The sequence below is a fragment of the Silurus aristotelis genome (genome assembly GCF_946808225.1).
Source record: "Silurus aristotelis genome assembly, chromosome: 4".
Lineage (NCBI taxonomy): Eukaryota > Metazoa > Chordata > Actinopteri > Siluriformes > Siluridae > Silurus > Silurus aristotelis.
Genome location: NC_139577.1, coordinates 32,225,813 through 32,251,900, shown reverse-complemented (window position 1 = coordinate 32,251,900; position 26,088 = coordinate 32,225,813). Strand labels below are relative to the sequence as shown.

The 26,088-nt window shown below is 40.5% G+C and overlaps 1 protein-coding gene across 2 annotated transcripts in view; it reads right to left on the bottom strand.

Moving 5' to 3' along the window:
- Positions 1-25,725, bottom strand: part of galnt7 (UDP-N-acetyl-alpha-D-galactosamine: polypeptide N-acetylgalactosaminyltransferase 7) — a 30,497-nt gene extending 4,772 nt beyond the window's left edge. Inside the window, exons 1-10 of one of the 2 annotated variants that reach the window (XM_083538730.1) lie at positions 25,403-25,725; positions 22,120-22,559; positions 6,334-6,500; positions 4,917-5,047; positions 4,665-4,744; positions 3,117-3,299; positions 1,116-1,233; positions 873-995; positions 454-672; positions 240-338 (exon numbers count right to left, since the gene is read on the bottom strand). In XM_083538730.1, coding sequence (XP_083394856.1) covers positions 240-338; positions 454-672; positions 873-995; positions 1,116-1,233; positions 3,117-3,299; positions 4,665-4,744; positions 4,917-5,047; positions 6,334-6,500; positions 22,120-22,559; positions 25,403-25,525 — 1,683 coding nt within the window. In that variant the 5' untranslated portion in view covers positions 25,526-25,725. Of the gene's footprint in view, positions 1-239; positions 339-453; positions 673-872; positions 996-1,115; positions 1,234-2,729; positions 2,913-3,116; positions 3,300-4,664; positions 4,745-4,916; positions 5,048-6,333; positions 6,501-22,119; positions 22,560-25,402 lie in introns of both variants that reach the window. The other variant, XM_083538729.1, reaches the window with a different exon arrangement.
- Positions 25,726-26,088: the final 363 nt, after the last annotated feature.

Genomic DNA, 26,088 nt, shown 5'->3' with positions numbered 1-26,088 from the left:
TTTCCTGCTTTTAACACGTCAATTTTGAGGAAAAAGTCTTCACTTGCTGCCTAATAAATATCTCCACCCACTAGCAGGAGCCATGATGAGAAGATCACCAGTGTTTTCACTTCCACTCAATGTTATAATGTCATAATGTAATGTCTGGTTGGTGTATATAATATTCATAGTTCACATAAAAGACACAATGTGAATAAATTCCAGATTCATCTTAAAACACGAATGCAGCCACTTCTCACCTGATTCCCCCCCATCCTGTGGCACGGTCCGATCTCCACGCTCCCCCCGTTGGTGTGTCCCATGCTGTCAATGCAGTAATTTGTTTCATATCCACGGATCTGAAATCAGAGACGCCTTCACTTTATATGAACTCGGCTCCGCCCACTTATATCGTACTCTATATAACGTGCTGCGTATGAACTTCCTGTAGTGCACCGTTGCTGAGCCACGCACCTCGCCCCACTCCACGTTTTTCGGAGGCAGTGGGTAGTGGACGGGGATGTCGTAAGCCACCTCCTCCATGAACCACTTGAAGCTCTTGCAGCGATGCTCTTCCCTGAACTTCTTCAGAGGGCTGATGTCTCCGTAAGCCAGGGTGAGCGTCTCGGGGCGGCTGGCGTAAAAATAATCTTTGTACTCGTCCCACCACACCTCCACCACCCGCACGTAATTCTGTACAAGCGAACGAAAACAAACCAGACCAACAAGGCTCCAGTTAATATACAAGAGGTTTGTGGTTTGTTCAAAAACATTCTATACAATTGTGTGCTTCCAAGTCTGCAGAAAAAACACATGTGGCTCAAAAAGCCAGGTGTCCCAAAACTTCTGTATTCCAATCAAAAAAAATAAATAAATTGTAACATAAACCAAACCTTAAGTGTGGGGGAGGAGCCGACATGAGCAGGGGGTGGGTTTCCGGCCCACCCCTGCAGACGGTAGATGTGTCCTACACGAGAGCAGGGAGTGAACAGTAGCTGCCCTCCGCACTGCCAGATCTGAACACACACACACACACACACACACACACACACACACACACACACACACACACCTAAATGTACAGTTCATTCAGATATCATTACATAAGCTCCAGACTAATTATAAGACTTCTTTACCTTGTACGATATCTCAAAGTTCTCTCCACCCCAGATCTGAAGACCAGGATCATAGAGGCCCAACTCGAAGAAGAAATCTCGTTCTATAGCAAACAGCCCACCGGCCATCGCAGGAGACCTCACACACACACACACACACACACACACACACACACACAGTAAACCTCATGCACTATGTAAAATCCCCTTAGACTGGTGTCCCATGAGACGTGCTCCTTAAAGTAACTGGACTAATCTATTCAGTTTTTCATAACCTGTTTCAGTTCCATTCTCGATCATATCTAAGACACTCAGGTGTGAACATTTTAGACCCAATGTTTTACAAGCACGCCACTGCTGCTGCCACACACACACACACACACACACACACACACACACACACACACACACACACACACACACACACACACACACACACACACACACAGCAAGCCTTTACATTTTCAGAAAGTTTAGACACTAAAACAGCCGTAGTGGAAATTATATTAATAATAAGGTTATAGAACACAGCAGCTTGTATGTTAAGATTTAATGGAACAGTAAACACCGGTAAACACCATGAATTGTGCGCCGTGTCATTACATGGTGTAAAACAGGCTTTGTAAGATATCTCAGACCGGACACTGCTAGGTCCTTGAAGATGTGAGGGAAAGTAAAAGGAAACGTCTGTAATATAACACGGTGCACACAGTCTGTTCGTGAATCAGCTGCTGTTTTGGACGTTTAGGTTTATGAAAATTTGTATTTGCCATTCTAAATATCAGGTCAGTCTGCTCCACCCACACCTGGGTTAATGTGTGTTTAGACAGCTACGTAAGCATGGGGCTGGGTTTGTTTCAAAATGGAGTTCCAGGGAGCTGCGGAGTGAGGTCCTTTTCATTAGGCGTATCTTCCGAACAATACGTAATACATACCTTGTTAAAACGAGAAACCAATTGCTGAAAATTTATCATATATAACGATCCGAATTGAGCCTTACAATGAACGCAAAACAAACAGATGTCATTTTCACTAATGTCTTACTGTCCGGAAAATACTTTTTCATCAATCTTTATTTCGGAGTGATTCGGGGTTTATGAATACATGCGATAAAAGCAAAGCAATTAAAGCAACTAATTAGCATACATTTGAATAATTTGCATTAGAACACTAATTGGTATAAATTGCATTGCAGGCCAGCAGTAATGTACTGGATTATTCAGAGCGTGTCAAAAGTGTGGAAACACCCGTGTCTTTTATATTTTTAATTTTAATTTTTACTTTTATAGATGTTTCTTTTGTTTCTATGCAACCAAATAGATAAAAGGCAAAAAAACACAAGATTTAAACAATGAATGAGTGGAAGAAAGTTCTGTGGAGTCCAAATGTGACATTTGTATCTCTAACAGAAAAACCCGTGTAAGACGGAGAACAGGAGAGAAGATCAGACTATTTTTTTTTTTTAGAAACACTTTTGACAGGCGCTGTAGCGGTTAAGCTTGTTAAAATAATTATAATTTTTTTTTTTTTATGAAAGAAAGATCGAGTTTGAAAGCACAATGCACATGCCCACCCACCACCAATCTGATAATTAATACATATCACCAATTTCTTTGAAATTAAGTTGTAAATTACCGATAAGGCTCAGTTTTAGTTAATCTCATGTCCTTCTCTCGGCTACCGAGCGGCACTCGCTTCCACAGCATGCTCCAGTCCCATGCTCCTCTGGCAAAGCCATCCTCGTCCCCCCCGCCCTGGGGCTCGATGGAGTAGGTCTGACCATTAATGGAGTCAATGAGTGGCACCGTGCACACCGTTCTAACAGCAGCGATGGAAGATGAAGGGAAAGAGGGAGAGGACAACCCATGCAAACGTAACCCACACACATTCACGCATTCGCACACAATCGCAGCCACAGAGATGGAAAAGGGTGGGGAAAAAAAACACACACGACACACAACAGAAGAGAGACGGGGGGTGGGGGAGGGTTTAATGACCATGCTGCACGGCAAACTCGTTTACCGATAAGGCTCGGTCTTTTGCTTTCTCTTCTTCTTCTCCCTGCTGTTGAGCGGAACTCTTTTCCACAGCAGGCTCCAGTCCCAGGCTCCTCGCGCCAGGCCGTCTTCATCCCCTCCCTGCTGAGGCTCTATCGTATAATCATTGCCATCTACGTAATCTATCAGAGGCACCGTGCAGACCGTTCTGCAAAAGGTCAACACAGCGCCTGTGTTATCCTGCGTGACGGACAGGAAGTACAGTCGGAAGCATTATCTAACCCATTTCAGGCATGGTCTTAAAAGCTATCATAGCCGAGTGAGGATTCAGACCTCGGCTGTGCGTCCGCGAGAAATCCTGCGTTTCATTCAAATAGAGACATCTAGTTAATGTCAAAACAAATGGAGGTAAATATATTCAAACAATAGTACAGGCCTGGGTAACTGCACCAAGGCAAAGAATTTGAAATAACATCAGTGTAGTCTAGGGGTATAACGGTACACGTGTTCGTAACGATTTTATTCAGTACAGCGCTTTCAGTTCGGTGCACGTGTGTACCGAATGCAATCCTTTTTACGTGTGGAACATAGTTAAAATCTGAGTTCCTATGGGAACGCATTAATGATGGACCGCATGTTTACACCTGGAATTTTCACTGTTACGGTAAAACCCTGTTGTACGAGCAACCTATAGTACGAGCAAACGGAGATACGAGCGAACTTACTCGTAAAATTTCGAAGGCACGACCAAACCCATGCTGCCGGTTCACGTTTTTCGGCGGAGGGTCGCATCAGTCGCTTAGTTGATGACGTATCACTCGGTCGCTCTCGTTGTTCAGTGCAGCAAAAACGTAACTTTTTTTAGTGTTATATTTTTATTTCACTAGAAATCTTGAAAAATGTCCCCCAAGAAAATCAGTGATGGTGCTGTGAAAACGAAAGTAAATAGAATTACCATGGAAACCGAGGAGGTTACGAGCGTGGTGCGCGTCTCACACTCGCAATCAACCACTACCACATGGGTAAGTGTTCAATTATGTTTACATTACGGTCATTTGCGGTGTATTTGTTTGTTAAAATAAGCTACAAATACTTTTTAAGTGCAGAAATAAGCGATCGGATGAGATCATGGAAAGGATTCGATCAGAATTACTGCCAATTAAATCGATAAAAAAATATAAATAATAATATATTAAAATGATAAAATAAAAGAAAGTGTATTGCTTTAATTTATTCGATAAAATTTGTATATATTTATTTATTATTAATTATTTATTATTGAATATTATTGAATCAAGCAGACATTTTATGGTAAATTTTTTAAATAAACTCGAATCTGTTGATGTTCACAAATGTTAATAATAATAAACTGCTTTAATAAAAAAACGACAAGCAATTTTATGTTTTGCGTTTCTTCCCCCAAACTTCAAATGAAATTGAACAGAAATGGGATTTAAAAACCGAGGTACGTACCGAACCCGGGAATTTTGTGTACCGTTACACCCCCTAATGTAGACGTAAAATTCTCCTTAATTTACTTATAATTATGGACAAATAGTTCGAAAAGCCGTACCGGTCTTTGGATATGGGGGCCACGAGCGGAGCGTACCAATTTATCCCCACTTCACAATGAGCATCCAGGTAGATCAACACCTGAAGAAAGTTAGATATGATCACATACACAATCACACAGAGGACAAACACTTACATCTAAATGAACAGTTTGTCTATAGCGCACACACACACACACACACACACACACACACACACACACACACACACACACACACACACACACACACACACACACACACACACACGATACCTGTCCCAGACTGGCTTTCCGTGCTCCTATACTCCTTGCTTGTATCAGCCCTTCTCTCTTTTCATTGCGGAACAGCTTGACCAGGCCATTCCACTGTTTAATGTACTCCTCTAACCTCTCCTTCAGGTGAACTAGAAAGAGAGAGAGAGAGAGAGAGAGAGAGAGAGAGAGAGTGAGTGTGTGTGTGTGTGTGTGGGTATGTAAAATTCACTGATACCATATCCGAGGACATCCAATACCAAATATAGCTATAAAAACAACAACAAAAAAAAGTCGGGTGTCCCAATACTTTTGGCGCTAGAGTGCACGTAAGGAATGCTGCGATTCAGAACAAGCTGCTACACGAACGTTTATACAGGAAGAGTGTGTGCAGTGGCAGGATGCTGGCCAGGGATAATTAATACCACAGATTTGAATAGTTTATAATTAGATGAATTGCTGAGGAACGTCAATGAGACAAATGAGTTCCTGTTACAACTGCAACTTTTTCTCTCCCAAACATATAGACACACACACACACACACACACACACACACCTTGTTAATTCCCTGAGAAAACTAAAATCATAACCGAGACTGAAACTTCCTTCTACATCACTTTTACATAAACGTCCTCCAACAACAACAAAAAAACCAAGATTATTAACTGTGACACATTTCCAGCATTCGGCAGACTCCCTTTTACACAGAGAGACTTACAACGGATCAGTTGAGGGTTAAGACACTTGCTTAAGGGCCCAAAAGTCGCAGCTTGGCGATTCTGGGCGCCTTCCTATTAGTAACCCAGAGCCTTGACCGCTGAGTGAGTTACTACTCCATGTTACAGCTGGAACGAATCAGACTGTTATATTAAAATAACACACATGTTCTGACCAATCAGATTCGAGTTTATTTCATCTTGTTCTGTTCTGTGTTTTGTGAGTGTGAAGATTTTGTACACATTTCCTCTCAGGTTGGTTTTGAAAAGCACCTAGTAATCCAGGTGGTAACTTATTGGTTGAAGCACTGGGTTACTGATCAGAAGGTTAGTGGTTTCGAGTTCTGGTATTGCAAAGCTGCCACTTTTGGGGCCCTTGACCATCAGAGCTCCAGGGGGCGCTGTATCATTTTTGGCCCTGCACTCTGACCCCTGCTTCCTAACATCACTGGGATATATGAAGCCATCCCAACAATGGAGTCTTTTCTCTGTTGCGTTCAAGGAAGGGCTTCTGATCCCTAGCTCAGGTCGGAAGATCGCAGATTGAACCCCGGTATCACCAAGATCCCTATTGGGCCCTTGAGCAAGGCCCTTAACCCTTTGTGCGCTGCTGTATCATGGCTGGATCCACCATAGCAGACGATTCCCACTCTGGTAAGAACGTGAGCGGTGAGGTGTGTGTTCTCGGTGTATCCGTGACCACCGTCCGTGCACGTGATACCTTTGTTGCTGAAGTCGTCGATCATGACGATCTCGGCGAGGTATTTGGGCGGCGTCCTCTTGATGACGCTGTGCACGGTCCTCATCAGAGTGGACCAGCCCTCGTTATGGAACACGATCACCACGCTCGACGTCAGCAGGTTCTCGTCGTAGTGCCAGTACTTACACCTAAACACACACACACACACACACACACACACACACACACACACACACACACACACACTTTATATACACGGATGTAACTACAGTGGTTATATATCACAGTTAAGAGTGAAGTGTGTGTGTATGCAAGTTTCATAGACGCTTGCACACACAAACAAGATGAAGGGCTCAGTATGCTGCTGCTGCTGTAACAGGATCCACACACACACACACACACACACACACACACACACACACACACACACACAGAGGAAGGCAGCAAGTTACTCATGGTTTCCTCTCTGTGGAACACAACACTGCCAAGCCCAGTGCCATTTCCTCTTTTTTTTTTCCTCACACACTCTCACTTACTCTGCAGTTTGAGAAGTGTGTACTCAACGCACACACACACACACACACACACACACACGCGCACGCACACGCACAAAGTTAGACATAAACTCCACAGCCTGGGTTTATTTTAAGCCTCTGTAAGCTCTACCAGATCAGACACAATCAGTGAAGAAAGGTGTGTGTGTGTGTGTGCGTGCGCGTGTGTCTATGCGTGTGTCTATGCGTGTGTCTATGCGTGTGTCTATGCGTGTGTCTATGCGTGTGTCTATGCATGATATAACAAACAACTCGGGCGTTACGCAGAGTGAAAAAAAGCTCGAGTGTGTGCCGTTTAATAATTGACTAATCTTACTGATCATGGGGACACACTTGTGTAAATACAAGACCCTATCAAAGCACACTTGTGCTCTTCATAAACGTGTTTGTGTGTGTGTGTGTGTGTGTGTGTGTGTGTGTGTGTACAAATCTGACACACTCTTGCATCCTGTGGCAGGAATTAAGACACAGCATTTATTTAGATAACCTGTGCCACAAGTCAGACAGACGGAAAATGAGACTCAAGGAACTAGTTTGTATACACACCAATAAAATATACTAAATGGACATACATTTGTGGACACCTGGTTCTTGTCGGACATACGTGCTTGATGAACATCATATGGGACCCATACGTGCTTGATAAACATCATACAGGACCTATACGTGCATGTTGGACATCATACAGGACCCATATGTGCTTGTTGGACATCATACAGGACCTAAATGTGCTTGTTGGACATCATACAGGACCCATATGTGCTTGCAGGAAGAGCTACTAAAGACCTTTTTTTGACTCTGTGGTGGCCTTAATCATCAGTGCAGATTGGGAAGTCCAGCGTTTGCATGCATATTAGCTTCAGACCAAAACTAAATGTTTGTAATCATCCAGTTTATACACATTTCCCCACATATCTCAGCAATTCCTTGGTGATTTTCCAACTTGGCATATTTCCAACATTTCCCAGATGAAGTTTCCATTGAAAGTTTCTGGAAATTTACCAGACATTTTCCACCACTTTGCAACCCTGAGCATACAAGAACATTGCAAACTGTTGTGTGCTAACATTGAAGAACCACTTACAAGTACCACGGTCAGAGGTGAACATAGTTTTGGCTACATATCCACCAAATCAATAGAAAGGTCAAGTCAAGTCCAGATGTTTTTATTGACATTTCTACCATATATATATATATATATATATATATATATATATATATATATATATATATATATATATATATATATATATATATATATATATACAGTGAGGAAAATAAGTATTTGAACACCCTGCTATTTTGCAAGTTCTCCCACTTAGAAATCATGGAGGGGTCTGAAATTTTCATCGTAGGTGCATGTCCACTGTGAGAGACATAATCTAAAAAAAAAAATCCAGAAATCACAATATATGATTTTTAAACTATTTATTTGTATGATACAGCTGCAAATAAGTATTTGAACACCTGTCTATCAGCTAGAATTCTGTCCCTCAAAGACCTGTTAGTCTGCCTTTAAAATGTCCACCTCCACTACATTTATTATCCTAAACTAGATGCACCTGTTTGAGGTCGTTAGCTGCATAAAGACACCTGTCCACCCCGTACAATCAGTAAGAATCCAACTACTAACATGGCCAAGACCAAAGAGCTGTCCAAAGACACTAGAGACAAAATTGTACACCTCCACAAGGCTGGAAAGGGCTACGGGGAAATTGCCAAGCAGCTTGGTGAAAAAAGGTCCACTGTTGGAGCAATCATTAGAAAATGGAAGAAGCTAAACATGACTGTCAATCTCCCTCGGACTGGGGCTCCATGCAAGATCTCACCTCGTGGGGTCTCAATGATCCTAAGGAAGGTGAGAAATCAGCCCAGAACTACACGGGAGGAGCTGGTCAATGACCTGTAAAGAGCTGGGACCACCGTTTCCAAGGTTACTTTTGGTAATACACTAAGACGTCATGGTTTGAAATCATGCATGGCACGGAAGGTTCTCCTGTTTAAACCAGCACATGTCCAGGCACGTCTTAAGTTTGCCAATGACCATTTGGATTATCCAGAGGAGTCATGGGAGAAAGTCATGTGGTCAGATGAGACCAAAATAGAACTTTTGGGTCATCATTCCACTAAACATGTTTGGAGGAAGAAGAATGATGAATACCATCCCTACTGTGAAGCATGGGGGTGGTAGCATCATGCTTTGGGGGTGTTTTTCTGCACATGGGACAGGGCGACTGCACTGTATTAAGGAGAGGATGACCGGGGCCATGTATTGCGAGATTTTGGGGAACAACCTCCTTCCCTCAGTTAGAGCATTGAAGATGGGTCGAGGCTGGGTCTTCCAACATGACAATGACCCGAAGCACACAGCCAGGATAACCAAGGAGTGGCTCTGTAAGAAGCATATCAAGGTTCTGGCGTGGCCTAGCCAGTCTCCAGACCTAAACCCAATAGAGAATCTTTGGAGGGAGCTCAAACTCCGTGTTTCTCAGCGACAGGCCAGAAACCTGACTGATCTAGAGAAGATCTGTGTGGAGGAGTGGGCCAAAATCCCTCCTGCAGTGTGTGCAAACCTGGTGAAAAACTACAGGAAACGTTTGACCTCTGTAATTGCAAACAAAGGCTACTGTACCAAATATTAACATTGTCTTTCTCAGGTGTTCAAATACTTATTTGCAGCTGTATCATACAAATAAATAATAAAAAAATCATACATTGTGATTTCTGGATTTTTTTTTTTTAGATTATGTCTCTCACAGTGGACATGCACCTACGATGACAATTTTAGACCCCTCCATGATTTCTAAGTGGAAAAACTTGCAAAATAGCAGCGTGTTCAAATACTTATTTTCCTCACTGTATATATATCTCTGACGCAGTACACAGTGAAATGAAACAAAGTTCCTCCAGAACCCTGGCACTACACCACACAACACAGCGCTACACCACACAACTCAGCGCTACACCACACAACACAGCGCTACACCACACAACACAGCGCTACACCACACAACTCAGCGCTACACCACACAACACAGCGCTACACCACACAACTCAGAGCTACACCACACAACTCAGAGCTACACCACACAACACAGCGCTACACCACACAACACAGCGCTACACCACACAACACAGCGCTACACCACACAACACAGCGCTACACCACACAACACAGCGCTACACCACACAACACAGCGCTACACCACACAACACAGCGCTACACCACACAACACAGCGCTACACCACACAACACAGAGCAGCAACACAGAGCTGCAAAACACAACACAGAGCTACACCACACAACTCAGAGCTACACCACACAACACAGAGCTACACCACACAAGTGTGGGACAGTGTGGGACAAATACACAAAACAGAAAATCGCGCCACCAGTAAACCTGCTGTTTAATGTGTTATACAGTACAATATGCAAAAGAGTGTACTTGTAAACACGAGTGTACTTATAAACACAAACACAATGTTGTGAACAGCATGTTAACAGTATAATATGATTAAATATAAATATAATATGGGTGGTGGAATGAATTGAGATGAGCAACGAGTGTGTGTGAGTTTTGTGAGGTGTGTTAGATCCTCTTTAAGGATTTATTAATACACAATATGGACAAAAGTATTGGGACACCTGACTTTTCCAGCCACATGTAGTTCTTCTCCAAAATGGTACTACAAAGATGGCGGCACACGATTTATGGCGTCCCTGGATGACATTTTTCCATCCTTTGAACTAGGAGACCCAATTCTGTTCCAGTACGACAATGCTCCTGTGCTCAAAGCCAGCATTAGATGTGCTATAATAAGATTTTGCATTCACTTCAACTTGGAAACCCAAACCTGTTCCAGCATGGTGATGCCCCTGTGCACAAAGTGAGCTCCATGAAGATCTGGTTTACATGCTTCAAAGAGGAAGATCTTGCTGCTATAGAGCTCTGATCTCATCCCTACTGAACACCTTTGGGATGAATGTGAACGCTGACTGCACCCCAGGTCTCCTCACCTACATCAGTACCTGCCTTTCATAACACTCTTGTGGCTGATAAACACAAATATCCATAAACACACAACAAAATCTAGTGGAACATCTTCCCAGAAGAGTGGAGGGAATTAGAAGAGAAAATTGGGACAATGTGGAATGCGATGCTCAAAAATCACATACTGAACTTATGACCAGGTGACCCAATACTGTTGGAAATATAGAATATGATCAAACGAAATGGAGCTCAGCATCTGGTGCCCTCACGCCTACACCCAAACTCGGTTTAGAGAAGAACCACATATGGCTGAGAAAGTCAGGTGTCCCAATATTTTTTGTCCATATAGTGTACGTATTCACTTTCATGAAAACAAACTGATTTGTCCTTATTTGTAATTGACTCGAGACTTTATACTGAGCTTCAAATGATTGCTGTTACAGTAGTTACTGGTGGTCTTCAGAAAAGAGGAACCACAAGATAAGAAGTGCCTCAAGACCTTCATAGGGTCGTGCATCTCCATAACTGCAGATGTGATTCGCATCTTGATGCAAATCTTGAACCATCAGCCTAAACTGTGTTTGAGAGAAATTATAGCGCGCGCACGCACACACACACACACACACACACATTAGGCGTGTGAAGTTACACAAAAGGTCACGGTTCGGTTACATTTCTGTACAGTTAGAGGCAGAAATGCAAACCTTAAAACTGCTGGCTTTTTTTTTTTAACTGTTTATTATTAATAACATTTGGGAACATCAACAGTTTACATTTTAAAAACAGCTTTTAATAAAATGGCTGCTTGGTTGAAAGAATATTTTAGAATATTGTGTCAGCAAATAAACTTTTCTTTAAACGGATGCGTCGCGTCGTTAACGTTAAAAAGTGACTGAAGTGTACCTAGACCAGAAGTACGAATTCTCGGGTTGAGAAACCCTCTGGTTTTTCCTTCTCCAGAGGAGCAGAAATGCTCTTATTAGTGTGTTTGCTGTTTTAGATCACAGTGTGAGACCCAGGCGACAGAACAGGTAGAGCCGCTTGCCTCCATGACGTCCTGGCCCTTATGCAGGTTTACAGTCAAGTCTGCACCTGAACTAACGAGTCTCGTTGGAGAGAATCTGCTGCTAACAACAAACACACACACACACACACACACACACACACACACACAGACACACACACACAAACTCCTGGAGCGAAGAACCGACAGAAGAGCAAACGAGCCGAACAAAGCGTGGGCGACGGTGAGAAAAGAAAGGAGAGTGTACGTGAACGAGAAAGCAAAAGAGCGAGAAATTACAGTGTGTGTGTGTGTGTGTGTGTGTGAAGGCTTTTTGAGTAACATGGGTGTGTGTGCGTGTGTGTGGCAGCGAATAAAGGAGCAAATGCGAGAAAGACAATTTGTGTAATGGAGATGACCTCGCTTTGTAAAAGGCTGTGTGAAAAGTGTAAGCGTGTGTGTGTGTGTGTGTGTGTGTGTGTGTGTGTGTGTGTGTGTGTGTGTGAGTGGGGGGGGAGTTGGATCAGAAAGCTTCCGGTCCAAGATGTAGCCTGGAAGAACACAACAGGAAAAGAGTTTTAGGAAAAGGTGAAAAAGAAATTAAAGTACAATACATCATCCACACACACACACACACACACACACACACACACACACACACACACGAATCACAGCCTATTTCCTTTCTATATTATTCAACAGTGACGCATCTTTTTTTTTTTTTTTTATAATCTTTTGTGTGCCGGTTCTGAATATACCGATAGCGAGAATATACACAACTAAACTCATGTTCATTGTTTCATTTCCACAAAAATAAAAAAAAAACAGCTAAAAATTTCAACAAAAAAAATAAATAAATTAAAGGATGCAAACAATGAATGTTTGATTTACATGCTACATCCTCAGCATGTACTAGCATCATTGGCTGGTTAGCAAAACTGCATAGCGTGTTTCATGCTCCTAGTACGCTAGGACGTTTTGGAGACAAGGTGAGGGAGGTGAGATTGAGATGGTTTGGACATGTGCAGAGGAGGAACATGGGGTATATCAGTAGGAGAATGCTGAGGATGAAGCCACCAGGAAGGAGGTTCATGAATGTGGTGAGGGAAGACATGCAGGTAGTTGGTTTGAAAGAGGCAGATGTAGAGGACAGGGAGGTGTGGAGACGGATGATCTGCTGTGGCGCCCCCTAACGGGAGAAGCCGCATACATACATTATATATAAAGATTTAAGTTTAATTTTCCATGACTCATGTGGGACACAGGAGCACATCGGGGGCAGGGATTGGAATAGTGAACAATGTCTGAGAGATCCTGTAAAGGTTTATTCTGTTCTTATTTCATTGTGTTAATAAATTTTTTTATTGCTTTTCAATGCACCGATGTTTGCAAATCTTTGCAAATTTATTTAAGATAAAAAAGGAAGTACAAAAAAAAAAAAAAAAAAAAAAAAAAAAAAAAAACTATTCATGGTCGTTGCCATGACACTCAAAAATGGGCTCAGGCGCATCCTGTTTTCACTGATCATCCTTAAGATGTTTCTACAAATTTCTGGTGAATTCAGTTGATTGGACATGATTTGGAAAGACACACACCTCTCACACACAGGTGATGGACTGCCATAAACCACCGAAAAAGTGTTAAAGTGGTAATTAAGCACATGGAAAATGCTTATATTATTATAATTATTCTTTTTTTATACACTGTGTGGATAAAAGTATTGGGACACCTGACATTTCCAGCTGTTTTAGCTCATCCCTGAACTGTGACCATCAGTAACTGTCCTTAACCGAGCCCTAAGTTAATTTTTTTTAAGCCAAATATCGCTAAACTTGCACTTCCATATACCTAAAAGAAATCAAATCTGTTTTATGTCTGTGGTACAATCCAAGTGAGATTCATAGCAATAAAAGAAAGCTGATTGGCTGTTGCATGTTGGTCTCATTTGTAGTCGTTTTACATTATATTTGGACCAGCGAAAGAAAGAACTACAACACCACAACATTCTAAAGTGCTGCAGGAGCATTTCAATTAGCGTGAGAAGCAGCGTTACATGGACATCGGAAAATTAAGACCTAGAACAGCGAGTTTAAGACTTTTTAAGGCCCTGTGCTAATGGTAGTGTTCAGGTTTCCTATTACTTGAAACAACTAGGAGACCCGAACCTGGTCCAGCATGACGGTGCTCCTGTGCACAAAGCCAGCCTAATGAAGATTATGCTTTACATAGGTTGGAGCAAAGATCTGAAGTGGTCTGCTCTAGGGCTCTGATCTCAACCCTTGAACGTGATGAAGAGGAACATTAACTGCACCATAGGCCTTCACTCTTAAATCTATATATGTAATGTAAATGCATAATTAATTGTTTGGCTACAGGCCTCCAAGTTCACCAGCCTATAATAAATCCTGCAACTGAGTATTAAACGAGTATTTATCTCTGGTAAGTTCGGACATAATTGTTTTGTCTTTTATACAAATATATGTGTAGTGTGCATTCTTGGAGAAAAGTCTCTGATGCAATCCTGGCTGGAATTAAGAAAGACAGGGCAGACAGCACCACCTTCTGGTGAGGTTGTGTATTAAACTAATTTTCTGACTGGAACTGGATTATATAGTGACTGTCAAAAGTGTGGAAACACAGTGTTTTGTGTTTGTTTTTTTTTTTATAAACATACAAATAGTCCTTTTGTTTCTATGCAACAAACTAGATAAAAGGCAAAAACACAAGAACTGGACAGTGAAAAACTGAAAGAAAGGTGTAAGAACTTGTGTAAGACTAAGAACAGAGAGATGTTAGAAGAATCACCCTAACAACCAAATATCGAGGTGGAAGTGTAATGGTTTGGGGATTTTTTTGGAGCAGGGAATGTTGGAGACTTATTCTAGAAAGTGTAAGGAATCCTGAACCAACATGGCAACCATTCCATACTTCAGCACCATGTAGTTCCGTCTGGACTGTAGCTCATTGGAACAGACTTCCCCATACAACAAGACAATGAGCCGAAGTTCTTTAAGCGTTATTTAGAGAGCAAACAGTCATTTGGAGTGATATCTATCATGGAACGACCTGCCCAGTCACCACACCTAAATCCTGTTAAACTGTTCTGGGATGAACTGGAGAGTAAAGAAATCTCCAACTAGTGAAGAACAACTTTGGCAAGAGACACGGCAAAGTATTTCAGCTGAATGGAGAAACGAACTGAGTGTCGAAAGTGTGTAAAGCTGTTCCTCATGCTAAAGGCAGGATATTGCAATGAAAATAAATCAATGAAAGCGAAACATCTGGACATTTATATATTCGTTTGGTGAAAGGAAATCTTCATAGCATTAAATTTCCCAGATGGTCAGATAGAAACAAAAGGAACATGCACGTGTCTGTGAAAAACCATAAATGACAAGGTGTTTTATGACCCATTAATGAATAGAGGTCAACCGATGAATCAATTTAGCAGACTGATCGGCACTGATAGTTAAATGTTGGAACGATGGGCAAATATCCATACGGATAGTTTTTCCGTGTCGCGATAGTTGGAGAGCGGCCTCTAGAGGTGAAAAGCTGATGCCATGTGCTGTTTATTGGAAGCGTCTTTTTATTCATTTGGAGTGTTGCGCTTTGTTTCAGTTTGAATGCGAGTCTCATTTTGCTCAATATTTATGAATATAATTTATTTCCTTCAGCACATGTTCATGATTTGGTAAATTTTTTACTTACACGAGTAACATTTTTTGGTATCTTTTTTTATCCAGTATCCATTTTAAAAACCATCGGTTGGTTCATCGGTTATCGATGTGCTAAAATCCAACTTGTCCACCGGTACTGGTAAAATCAGTCGATCATTACTGCAGTATAAAAATCTGCCAGTATGGATATAAAATTTGACATGCAAAATCGTAGGCAAACTCGTACCATAAAGCTCCGCTAAACACGCCAGCTATGTTTCAGGTTTTTTTTTTAGCACATTTCTGTTGCAGATTTGTCTGATAAACACCGCTGTGACGTCATCCAACGCGTTTCTGATGGCCATAAATGCTCCCAGAGGATGTTGGGAAAGAGCGTGACGTGCATCTGCTCTGTTAACTCTGAGGAACAGGGCGGACATTTCCGTAATTGTAGAACTCGTCTGGTTAGTCTGTGCCCTTGTACACGCCATTGATGTGCAACATGAGAAACCTGCTGAGGTAAAACATGTGCTAAATACCAAACGAACATTATTCCAATGCATCTCAGGGTGTGTGTGTGTGTGTGTGTGTGTGTGTGTGTGTGTGTGCGCATATGCATAGAGCCTAGCAAAGACAGAAGACTTGTGGACATCATCCTTCTCCTCTCAAGGGAACATTTAAAGGAATACTTCACCCAAAATCATTAAATATGTTAAACATTAACAATGTGCTAATTTGTTGCTTTCCTTCCTATTGCTAGTGCAGCTTCAAGTGCATTTAACTGAGGAAAACAAAAAGCACGAACAGCCACGCTCACGGTCACATTAATGCGACCTCCCAGTCTAGATACAACGAAGAGGTTTAGTGAGATTAAAGCTTTAACAGCTACTTCAGGGCAAATACAGATACAGTATTTATCAAACCTTTAACAACTCGCAAGTAGAGAAATGTACTCGTGGTCCATTTTACAAAACTTATCATTTAGGGGTCGGAAAAACTACACTATATGGACCAAAGTGTTGAAACATCAGACTTTCTAATTCAGATGTGGTTCTTCCTCAAACTGTTACCACAAAGTGGGATGTACACAGTTGTACAGTGTGTTTTAGTATGCAGTAGCATACTAGTGTTTATTAACGTAGTTTATTATTATTAAAGTTAGTTAGTTCACATTTTTAACACGCTTTTAAAGAAAAAAAATTTGCTTGAATAATATATACAATTATATTTTTTAATATAAAAAAAATCTTTTTTTTGAATAAAATCAAATGAATGCAACACACTTTTTAAAAATTATATTGATTAAATTGAGGACTCGATTAAATTGGCATAAAATTATATGCATTAAATAAAATCATTTAACTGGGAAAACATTCCGAAGGAATTCTGGACATAAAACGTAAAAAAAAACGGAAGTGCGCAAAACAACGTGCTACAAATCGTATTTGCGGTACGGAGCGAGCAGCTACAGTGACACTGCGCTAACTCTAGTCTAAGATTAATAATAATAAAAAAAAAATGCACTCAAAGTGCGAGGCGGAGACTAAACAAACTCGCTGTGCGCCACTTAATACGTTCCTGAGGGAAACTCAAAGTTCCGCATGTACAGTGTATGTTTAACAGTCCAGCTGGGGTTCAGATGTCACAGTATAGGACAATACGGTTAATTGTCTCACTTTAACAAATTCAGTCTAACCCTAGATTTGATGAGTAGGTGAGAACGTTCTCTTTAGGAAGATGATTCCAGGGCACCGTACTGCTCTCGGCGAGGTATTCGAACGACGTTACAAGTAAAAACAGTGAAAAAGTGAAAAATGCTGAATTTCATTACGTCACTGAGGATCGCATTGATTTATGAGGATTAACGTGCACGTCGTTCACTGTGGACTTTCGGCTGATCCAAAAAATATATATAAATAATCTGAAAGAAATAGTTTTTTTTTTTTTTTTGTGAACGTTTTGAGTTTTCACTCCAAACAAAGGCAATCCCAGCGAACCACTGGGTTTATTTATAAACAATCCGAGTTCCTGTAAAAGACCTATGAGCATTACGAATACATTTAGCAGGAATAAATGAACGAATTTTGTGTTCTCAATCTCAGGTGTGAAGCATACGGTTGTAGACACGTGTCTGATTTGTTTGCTTTGTGTGAAGCAGCTGCAGCGCTTCAGGAGAAATGGAACAATCGGTGCATGAGAAATCTTTTAGACGGAGTAGGGCATGTTCATGACCTCTGGGTACGGTGTAAACACCAAGCGCCTGCCGCAATCGGGGCGTGTCTCTCGACAACGGGGGAACGTTTTAATCGTAGAGATGTAGAGGTCAAACATACGTGTTTAGTCAGTCGGCAGTTCAGACGTGGCTTGCTGCCTGCCAGAGGACATTTCATAAACGATAGTATGAGTGAAGGGACTTAGGATCTGAAGGTCATGAGTTCAAATCACATCTACAAGAAGATGCCACTCCTGGGCCCCTGAGCAAGGCCCTTAACCCTATAGCTGACTCAGAAAGACACACTGACCTCGAGTAATTACCATTAGGGTTTCAAAGGGACGAGAAAAAATTCCGGTAAATTTCCTTAAACTTTTAATGGGAGCGTCATGTGGGGAATTTTAAGTTAAAAACTTACCAGGAATTTATGGGTTATAAGCTGACAAACGAATTACGATATAAGTGGCAACGTAAAGCATGTAAACGGATAAAAAAATGCTTTATTACATTTTTAATTTAATTGGTAGTATATTTTAATTGCACAATAACTTAAAAAAAAGCGAGTTTTAAACATGAATGTCTGTAATATTTATGTAATTCATGTCGGCAAGACGGACATTTTGATATTATTTTGTGTGCCTGTAGGGGGCGTGGCATCGGTAGCTTTGCAATAAGTGTGATGTAACTGAAATCGCATTTGACCAAAATTATCCTGCAAAATTGTCTTTTTTTCCAACTACATTCAAGTTCCTTGTTAATGGCCAACCTGCAATTTTGTAAATTCCCAGTTTATTTTCATTAATTCCTGTTAATCCCCATGGAAGGTGAAAATTCCTGGAATTTTGAGACCCTAATTAGAGAATACCATAGAGAAGTGTGAGAGAAAGAAAACCCCTCCCACCAAAGCCATGCATAGCTCTGGAGGGTGGGGAGCTTGGGCGTGAGAAATGCAGCAACAGAAAATAAATGTAGAGAATGCTGGGGAAAAATGAACGACATTACGATTTAATTAAAAGAATAATTACGCAATTCACAAACAATTTGTTTAAAACGTTTCTGCAGCTTCGCGCTTCGGCTCAGTAACGCAATTTCACACTTGCGGAATGTGTGATGCATCTGCTTCACTTTTGTTTGAAAACCGGGTGCGGTTTAACGTGTGGTACAGAGTCCACAAAGGTGTGAGCGCTCAGGCAACGTTCATTGTTCTTTCCTCCAAAAACACGTCCAACGGTTCACTTCATTTTTACAGCAGCGTGTTGTAATGGTCAGTGATCAGAAGATATTTAACAACTAAATCGTTCTGACTCTTTTTTTTTTTAATCATTAAACTTGTGAATAAATGTTTGCATCAGTCAAATGAAGATAAAAAAAATTATAATTCGGGTTTGCACACTTTTTTTACGCATTTGCACGTAGCGACGTCCACAAAACTCAATATACAGTGGTGTTTCTTTTTTTTTTTGCATGTTTGTCGCACTTTAATGTTTCAGATCATCAAACTAATTTAAATCTTAGTAAAAGATAACACAAGAGACACAACATGCAGTTTTTAAATGAAGGCAATGAGGTTTTTATTATTGAGGAAAAACAAAATTCAAAACTACATGGCCCTGTGTGAAAAAGTGTTTGCCCCCCTGTTAAAAATGTGGTTTATCACACCTGAGTTGAATTTCTCCAGCCACACCCAGGCCTGATTTCTGCCACACCGATAAATCAATAAATCTCTTAAATAGGACCTGCCTGACAAAGTGAAGTAGACCAAAAGATCCTCAAAAGCTGGACATGTGAAAGAAAGTATTTGAGATCTATCAATCTGGAAAAGGTTATAAAGCCATTTCTAAAGCTTTGGGCCAACAGAGAACCACAGTGAGAGCCATTATTCACAAATGTCAAAAACATGGAACTGTGGAGAACCTTACCAGGAGTGGCCTTCTGACCAAAATTACCCCAAGAGCACAGTGACGACTCATCCAAGAGGTCACAAAAGACCCCAAGAGCACAGTGACGACTCATCCAAGAGGTTACAAAAAACCCCACAACAAAATCCAAAGAACTGCAGGCCTCACTTGCCTCAGTTAAGGTCAGTGTTCATGACTCCACCATGAGAAAGAGACTCGGCAAAAATAGTCTGCATGGCAGAGTTCCAAGACGAAAACTACCGCTGAGCAAAAAAGAACATAAAGGCTCATCTCAGTTTTGCCAGAAAACATCTTGATGATCCCCAAGACTTTTGGGAAAATACTCTGTGGACTGACGAGACAAAAGAACATTTTGGAAGGTGTGTGTCCCATTACATCTGGCGTAAAAGTACCACCGCATTTCAGATAAAGAACATCATACCAACAGTGAAATATGGTGGTGGTAGTGTGATGGTCTGGGGCTGTTTTGCTGCTTCAGGACCTGGAAGACTTGCTGTGATAAATGGAACCATAAATTCTGCTGTTTACCAAAAAATCCTGAAGGAGAATGCTTGGCCATCTGTTCGTGACCTCAAGCTCAAGCAAACTTGGGTTCTTATCCAAAACACACCAGCAAGTCCACCTCTAAATGGCTGAAGAACAAGAAAATTCTGACCTGAATCCTATTGAGATGCTGTGACATGACCTTTAAAAGGCGGTTCATGCTGGAAAACCCTCCAATGTGGCTGAATTACAACAATTCTGTATAGATAAGTGACTTATGAGTGTGTGTGTGTGTGTGTGTGTGTGTGTGTGTGTGTGTGTATATATATAAATTTTTTCTCCCAAATATTCTTCAATACCAAAAATATAAAAACGCATACATATTTGCAAAAAAATGTTCTGGAGCGTCCCGGGACAAGCGTGGGAATTTCTATTGTGAACAGCGGTTCAGAACTTCGTAAAGAAAAAAAACACTAATTTTATCATTTATCAATTGTCATGTTAAAATGTAAAATAATGTATTTATATACACGGTGCAACCTCGATTCTCGCGGGGGTTACGTTCTATGACTCCTCACGAGAAGAAAAGAAAAATGGCGCGGTTTTGACTCTCGTTTGTGACACAGTAACAAAAATTGTGAATTACTTGTCATAAATGTTTTATTTACTACGTTAATTGAATAATACAATAATAAAATTGTTTTTCAAACATTTTTTATGTCATTTATTAGTACAAACCCTGTTTTGAAATGAACTTTCCGCTCACGGATTCCCGCCGAACTATAGATTTTTCGCGAGTTACTCTCAGTCCGGTCCCAAATAAAAAGTCGCCAACTATCGAGGTTCCACTGTTATCATGTCTTTTTTTTAACATCACAATCCTGCACTTTAGAGCAGGTAATGGCAGCTCATTGCTTAAGACATTGGACTTGGTTGTGAGTTGAAAGAAGCCACTGCTGGGCCCTTCGGCAAGGCCCTGAACGCTAACTTGATCAGATGATTCAGTAAGAACGCAGTAAATGAATCTGCCAAAGGCCATGAATGAGATCGTAACTCTCTTAGTGGGAAAATTATACACAACAGTGTTCTAACATTTGTTCCATTAGTTTATGCAAATGAGAGTTGAATGCGAGGGAATGTCACCGACCCTGCTGAAGTGGAAAGGCCTGCCTTCCTGCCACACCTGGGCGTCTCACACAACCGCCTGTTAGCGCTCTTTCCATAACATAGTATCCACAACAATGCCCAAACTAGGGTTCCTTTGTGAATGAGCCTGACTTGGTTTCTAGATTCGATTTATTATCAGCAGTAATTCAGAGGAAAATACCTGCTTGAGGACGCAGTGGAAGTGGGACGTCACATGACGTACTCAGAAAATGAAATGTGTGTTCGGTTTCATTGCAATGCTAAAATATTATTTATATTGTTTACATCACATTTCTGGGGGGCTTGGCCTTTCATTTTTCATCTGATCAGCAGCTGCATGGTTACTAGAGTCGCAAAATTCCAGGAAATTTCAAATCTGGAAACTTTCCATAGGAATGAAGGGGAATTAATGAGAATAAACTGGGAATTTACAAAATAGTTGCAGTGCATTAATCAATCGCATGCACACGGCACACTTACTGCAGGGTTACTTAGGCCACGCCCCCTACATGCACTGTGCGTTCATCCATGGCGTCATCTCTCAAATCCTGCATCCTCGAGAAAAAATGTCTGTCTTGGCAAATTTTCACGTAAATTACACAAATATTACATCCGGTCATGTTTAAAACAGGATGTAATATTTGTGTAATTTACGTGAAAACTCACCAAGACAGATACAGTATATATCAATTTCCACAAATTTCGGAACAATTCCCATAAAATCCCTTCAATTCCCTTAAATTCCTGGTAAGTGACCCGGAAGTTTAGATGGAAGAAATGTAGTTGGGGGAAAAAAAAAAAAGAAAGAAAGGATTTTAGGGACACCCCATGATACTCACTCTTCATGTCGTAAGTCGCCGATGGTCCTGTCCAGTGAGATCATATCGCTGGCCACCATGTTGAATCCGAACTCCCTTATGCTGGCCTGCACGGCATCTTTATACTCGGCTCCCAGAACAAACGGCTTACTGCCCTCTCCCGGACCCCCAGGGACCCCTTGGGGTTCTGGATCTCTGGGTTCGAAGTTGCCCAGGCTCCCTCTGCGCAGGACCGGGTCTGAGAAGATGTTCGTGTGGGGTTTAAACGTGACGTATTGCTTCTGAATGATGTTCTGCTGATCCTCAGCTCTGAAATTGGGGATGGGTTTGGGCTTGTCTCCTTCATTTCTCTGCCTGATGGCCTCCAGGTCCACCTCCACTCCTTCCACATGAGGCCAGGGCATTGGGGCTTTGAACTGATCTCCGTTGTTGTCAGGAAGGTTCGGGGCGTCTCTCACTTCCTGAAAATATGATGGTGATGGTGGTGTTATGAGAAAAACTAGAGATCAAACAATCGAGGAAAATCAAGGACTTTCCATCGTATGAAACATTTGATTCTTACATCAACATTTGAACAGTACGATGAGGTTTTAGTGTCACATAAAAAAATTAAAAATAATAATAATCGAACAGAGTCAAAATTAAATTCAAAATTATAATATAGGCAAAATATCTTGAAAATAAAGTCTAAATTATGAGAATAATGTAAAAAAAATCTTGAAAAATTCATTCAAAAACTACAAGAATAAAGGCGAAATATCTTAAAAAATAAATGTGAGATTATGGTTAGTAAAAATATTTTACAAAATAGGCAATAGACTCCTCGATTAACTCGGGTATTTTAATAAAAAAAAAAAAAAAAGCACATTGAGGCAAATAATTTGCTTCATTTATTCCTTTTAACCACACACTGTTTCCCCACGGACCATTATTACTGACGCACCATCTGCTAGCCTTTTTTTTTTTTAGCTAGCTAGATTTTTTTACATTTTATTTCTATATTAGTATTTTGATGTAATAAGGGAATGAGTTTTATTTCCACAGACTGCAATTTAATAACAATGTTCATTTTTCTTAAAAGGAAACCAACAACTTTTAAGGGAAACGCTTGATTTTCTCGTGTATATTTAGTGCTGCTCTTTAATAAAGAAAAAGTACTTCTTATCCGGTTACTCGATTAATCGATTGACTAATCTGTAGAAAAGTCGATCACTAAAATAATCGATAGCTGCAGCCCTATTTTTTTTGTATGCCTCAATATACTGCAATAAAAATCGCTTTATTTTTATATAAAATATCAGAAATGTGATTTGCAAATGTGATCTAACTCCAGGTCAGACACCAAATCTAGGACTTCCTGGTCCCACAGGTGAATACAAACATATTTGTTTTACTGTAAATAATCTTTGTTTTTTTGTTCATGTCTACAATGTGTGTGTGTGTGTGTGTGTGTGTGTGTGTGTGTGTGTGTGTGCAGGATGTGTACTCATAATAAGAATAAACGTATGCTGAAATATGATTAACCAGGTTATACAACATTCTAAGATATGATTAACTCCTTGCCTACGATAAAGTGCCACGTGTCTTTTCACATTACCGCCTTAAATCTCATGACTGATAGCATAAACACACACACACAGAGAGAGAGAGAGAGAGAGAGAGAGAGAGAGAGAGAGAGAGAGAGAGAGAGAGAGAGAAAACAGGAACAGGATCTAATTAAATACATTACTGCTGAACTAATCAGGGAAGAAGGTATATTCAGTTAAAGTACAGTATTTTAGTCAATAAGATGATCGATGTCCTGCTCAGTGTCGCCTCATACAGACTGGATCTGAGTAAAACCACAGTCCTGATCTCTGTGTTGTTTCTCTCAGTGTCCATTTGGTTCCCTGCAGTTTCCTCCAATGTCCCAATAACATGTCAGTACGTGTTCTGATGAGTCCAAACTGCTCAGATATGCGTGTGTGTGTGTGTGTGTGTGTGTGTGTGTGTGTGTGTGTGTGTGTGTGTGATATATAGGGAACATTCCAGTGTTAACAGTGTTACTGGGAAAAGACAAGATTCATTCCTGAATTAATGAATGTAAAATAAGCTTAGATAGCTGAATGAAAAATTTATAAATAATAGAATAAATTAATGTGAGAATGAATGAATAAAGAATGTGGAAATGAATGATGGCTTTAATGAATGAGGAAAGGAACGAATGAACGAGGAAAGGAACGAATGAACGAGGAAAGGAACGAATGAACGAGGAAAGGAACGAATGAACGAGGAAAGGAACGAATGAATGAGGAAAGGAACAAATAAATGACAAAATACATATGAAAATTTATTAAATGAATGAATATGAAAATGAAAGAATGAAGAATGTGCAAATGAATGACTGCTTTAAAGAATGAGGAAATGAATGAATGAATGAATGAATGAATGACAAAATACATATGAAAATTGATTGATTGAATGAATGAATACAAGAATGAAAGAATCAGGAAATGAATGCACAAATCTGGCTATGAATGAAAGAAGGAATGAATGTGGGAACAAATGAATAAATAAGTGGGATCAATAAATGTGAGAATGAATGGATGAAAGAATGAGTGAACCAATCTGGGAAATGACTAAATGAACAAAAGAATAAATAAATGGATAAAACTAGTAGATGAAAGATTGAATGAATCTGGAAATCGGTGAATGGATGAAAAAATAAATGAGTGTGATAAAGAAAGAATGAATGGATGGATGGATAAAAGAATGAATGAAATGAATGAGTGAATGGAGCTCTGATTGATGTAAAGCAGAAGGTTCTCCAGGGGAACATAAGACTGATGCTGTACCACACTGGTTCCTGCACATGGTCTCTAAATTACACGTCAACATTCTCTGTAGTAGTTTTTTTGTTGTTGTCCAACAGTAACACAGTTCACACTTCCGGGTTCAGGTCCAGTCTGATGCCTACAGGGTTCTGCTCTTAGCTTAGCTTATTTACCCTACACACTGCAGATTTATCTAAACAAACTGTAATAAAAGATATAAAACATTATCTTGCTTTAAATGGCATTTTTATCTTTACATAATACATTTTATTGTTGAAGAGGACGCTGTTATTTGGGTTTCTCTGCTAGCTGAGTGTTGCTATCTCCATGACAACGTCCATGGTTAGCTTGTTTTTAGCATGTTGACGTTTGCTAAGTAGGCGCTCAACAGACCAAAAAAAAAAATGGCTGCCGAAAGAAATAAAAAGAGAAAAGAAGTAAAGAATGAATCAACACATCGAATCGAGAAAAGAAGAACTTAAAGCACTCACGAGTTTGCCGAAGGGAGTTTCATCTCCGGGTTTGGGAAACAGAGAGGACCAGAGCAGCACCAGCCCCAAAAATGTACCGATGACTAACAAACTCCGGAGGAGAAATCCGACTTTCAGCCTCATTGTGTGAGCTGTGGGGGTGATGGTACAAGAATAACCAGAACTTCTGATCCACCCAGAGCTCCTGTTCTACCCAGAACTTCTAATCCACCCAGAGCTAGCTCACTGTCCTGCGCTAGCTCCGGCGACTGAGTGAAGAACCTCCACACGCTCCTGTACTGCACAACCAGAGAACCGAGAGCGAATCGGTTCGTCACAAACGATTCATGAATCATTAGGCGAGGCACAGACAGACAGACAGACAGATAGATCAGAATCAGAAAGAGTATGTATGTTTGCATTTACAAGGAATTTGTTTTGGGAACAGAAGCTTCCAGTTGCACATCTTTAAAAAAAAAAGTACAATAAAAATAATAATAAAAATGATAATAATAAATAAAAATAGCTACAAAAAATATACTTTTTACTAACCTACATTTTTACTTTTCTGTGCAAATAAAGAGCATTATTGCACAGTAAAGTAAAAATTCAGATTAGTAAAATGTGGTATTGCACATATTTTTATTTCTATTGAACAATGGGAAGAACATTTAAGTGTTCATGAGAGATTCCCTGATGGTAGAAAC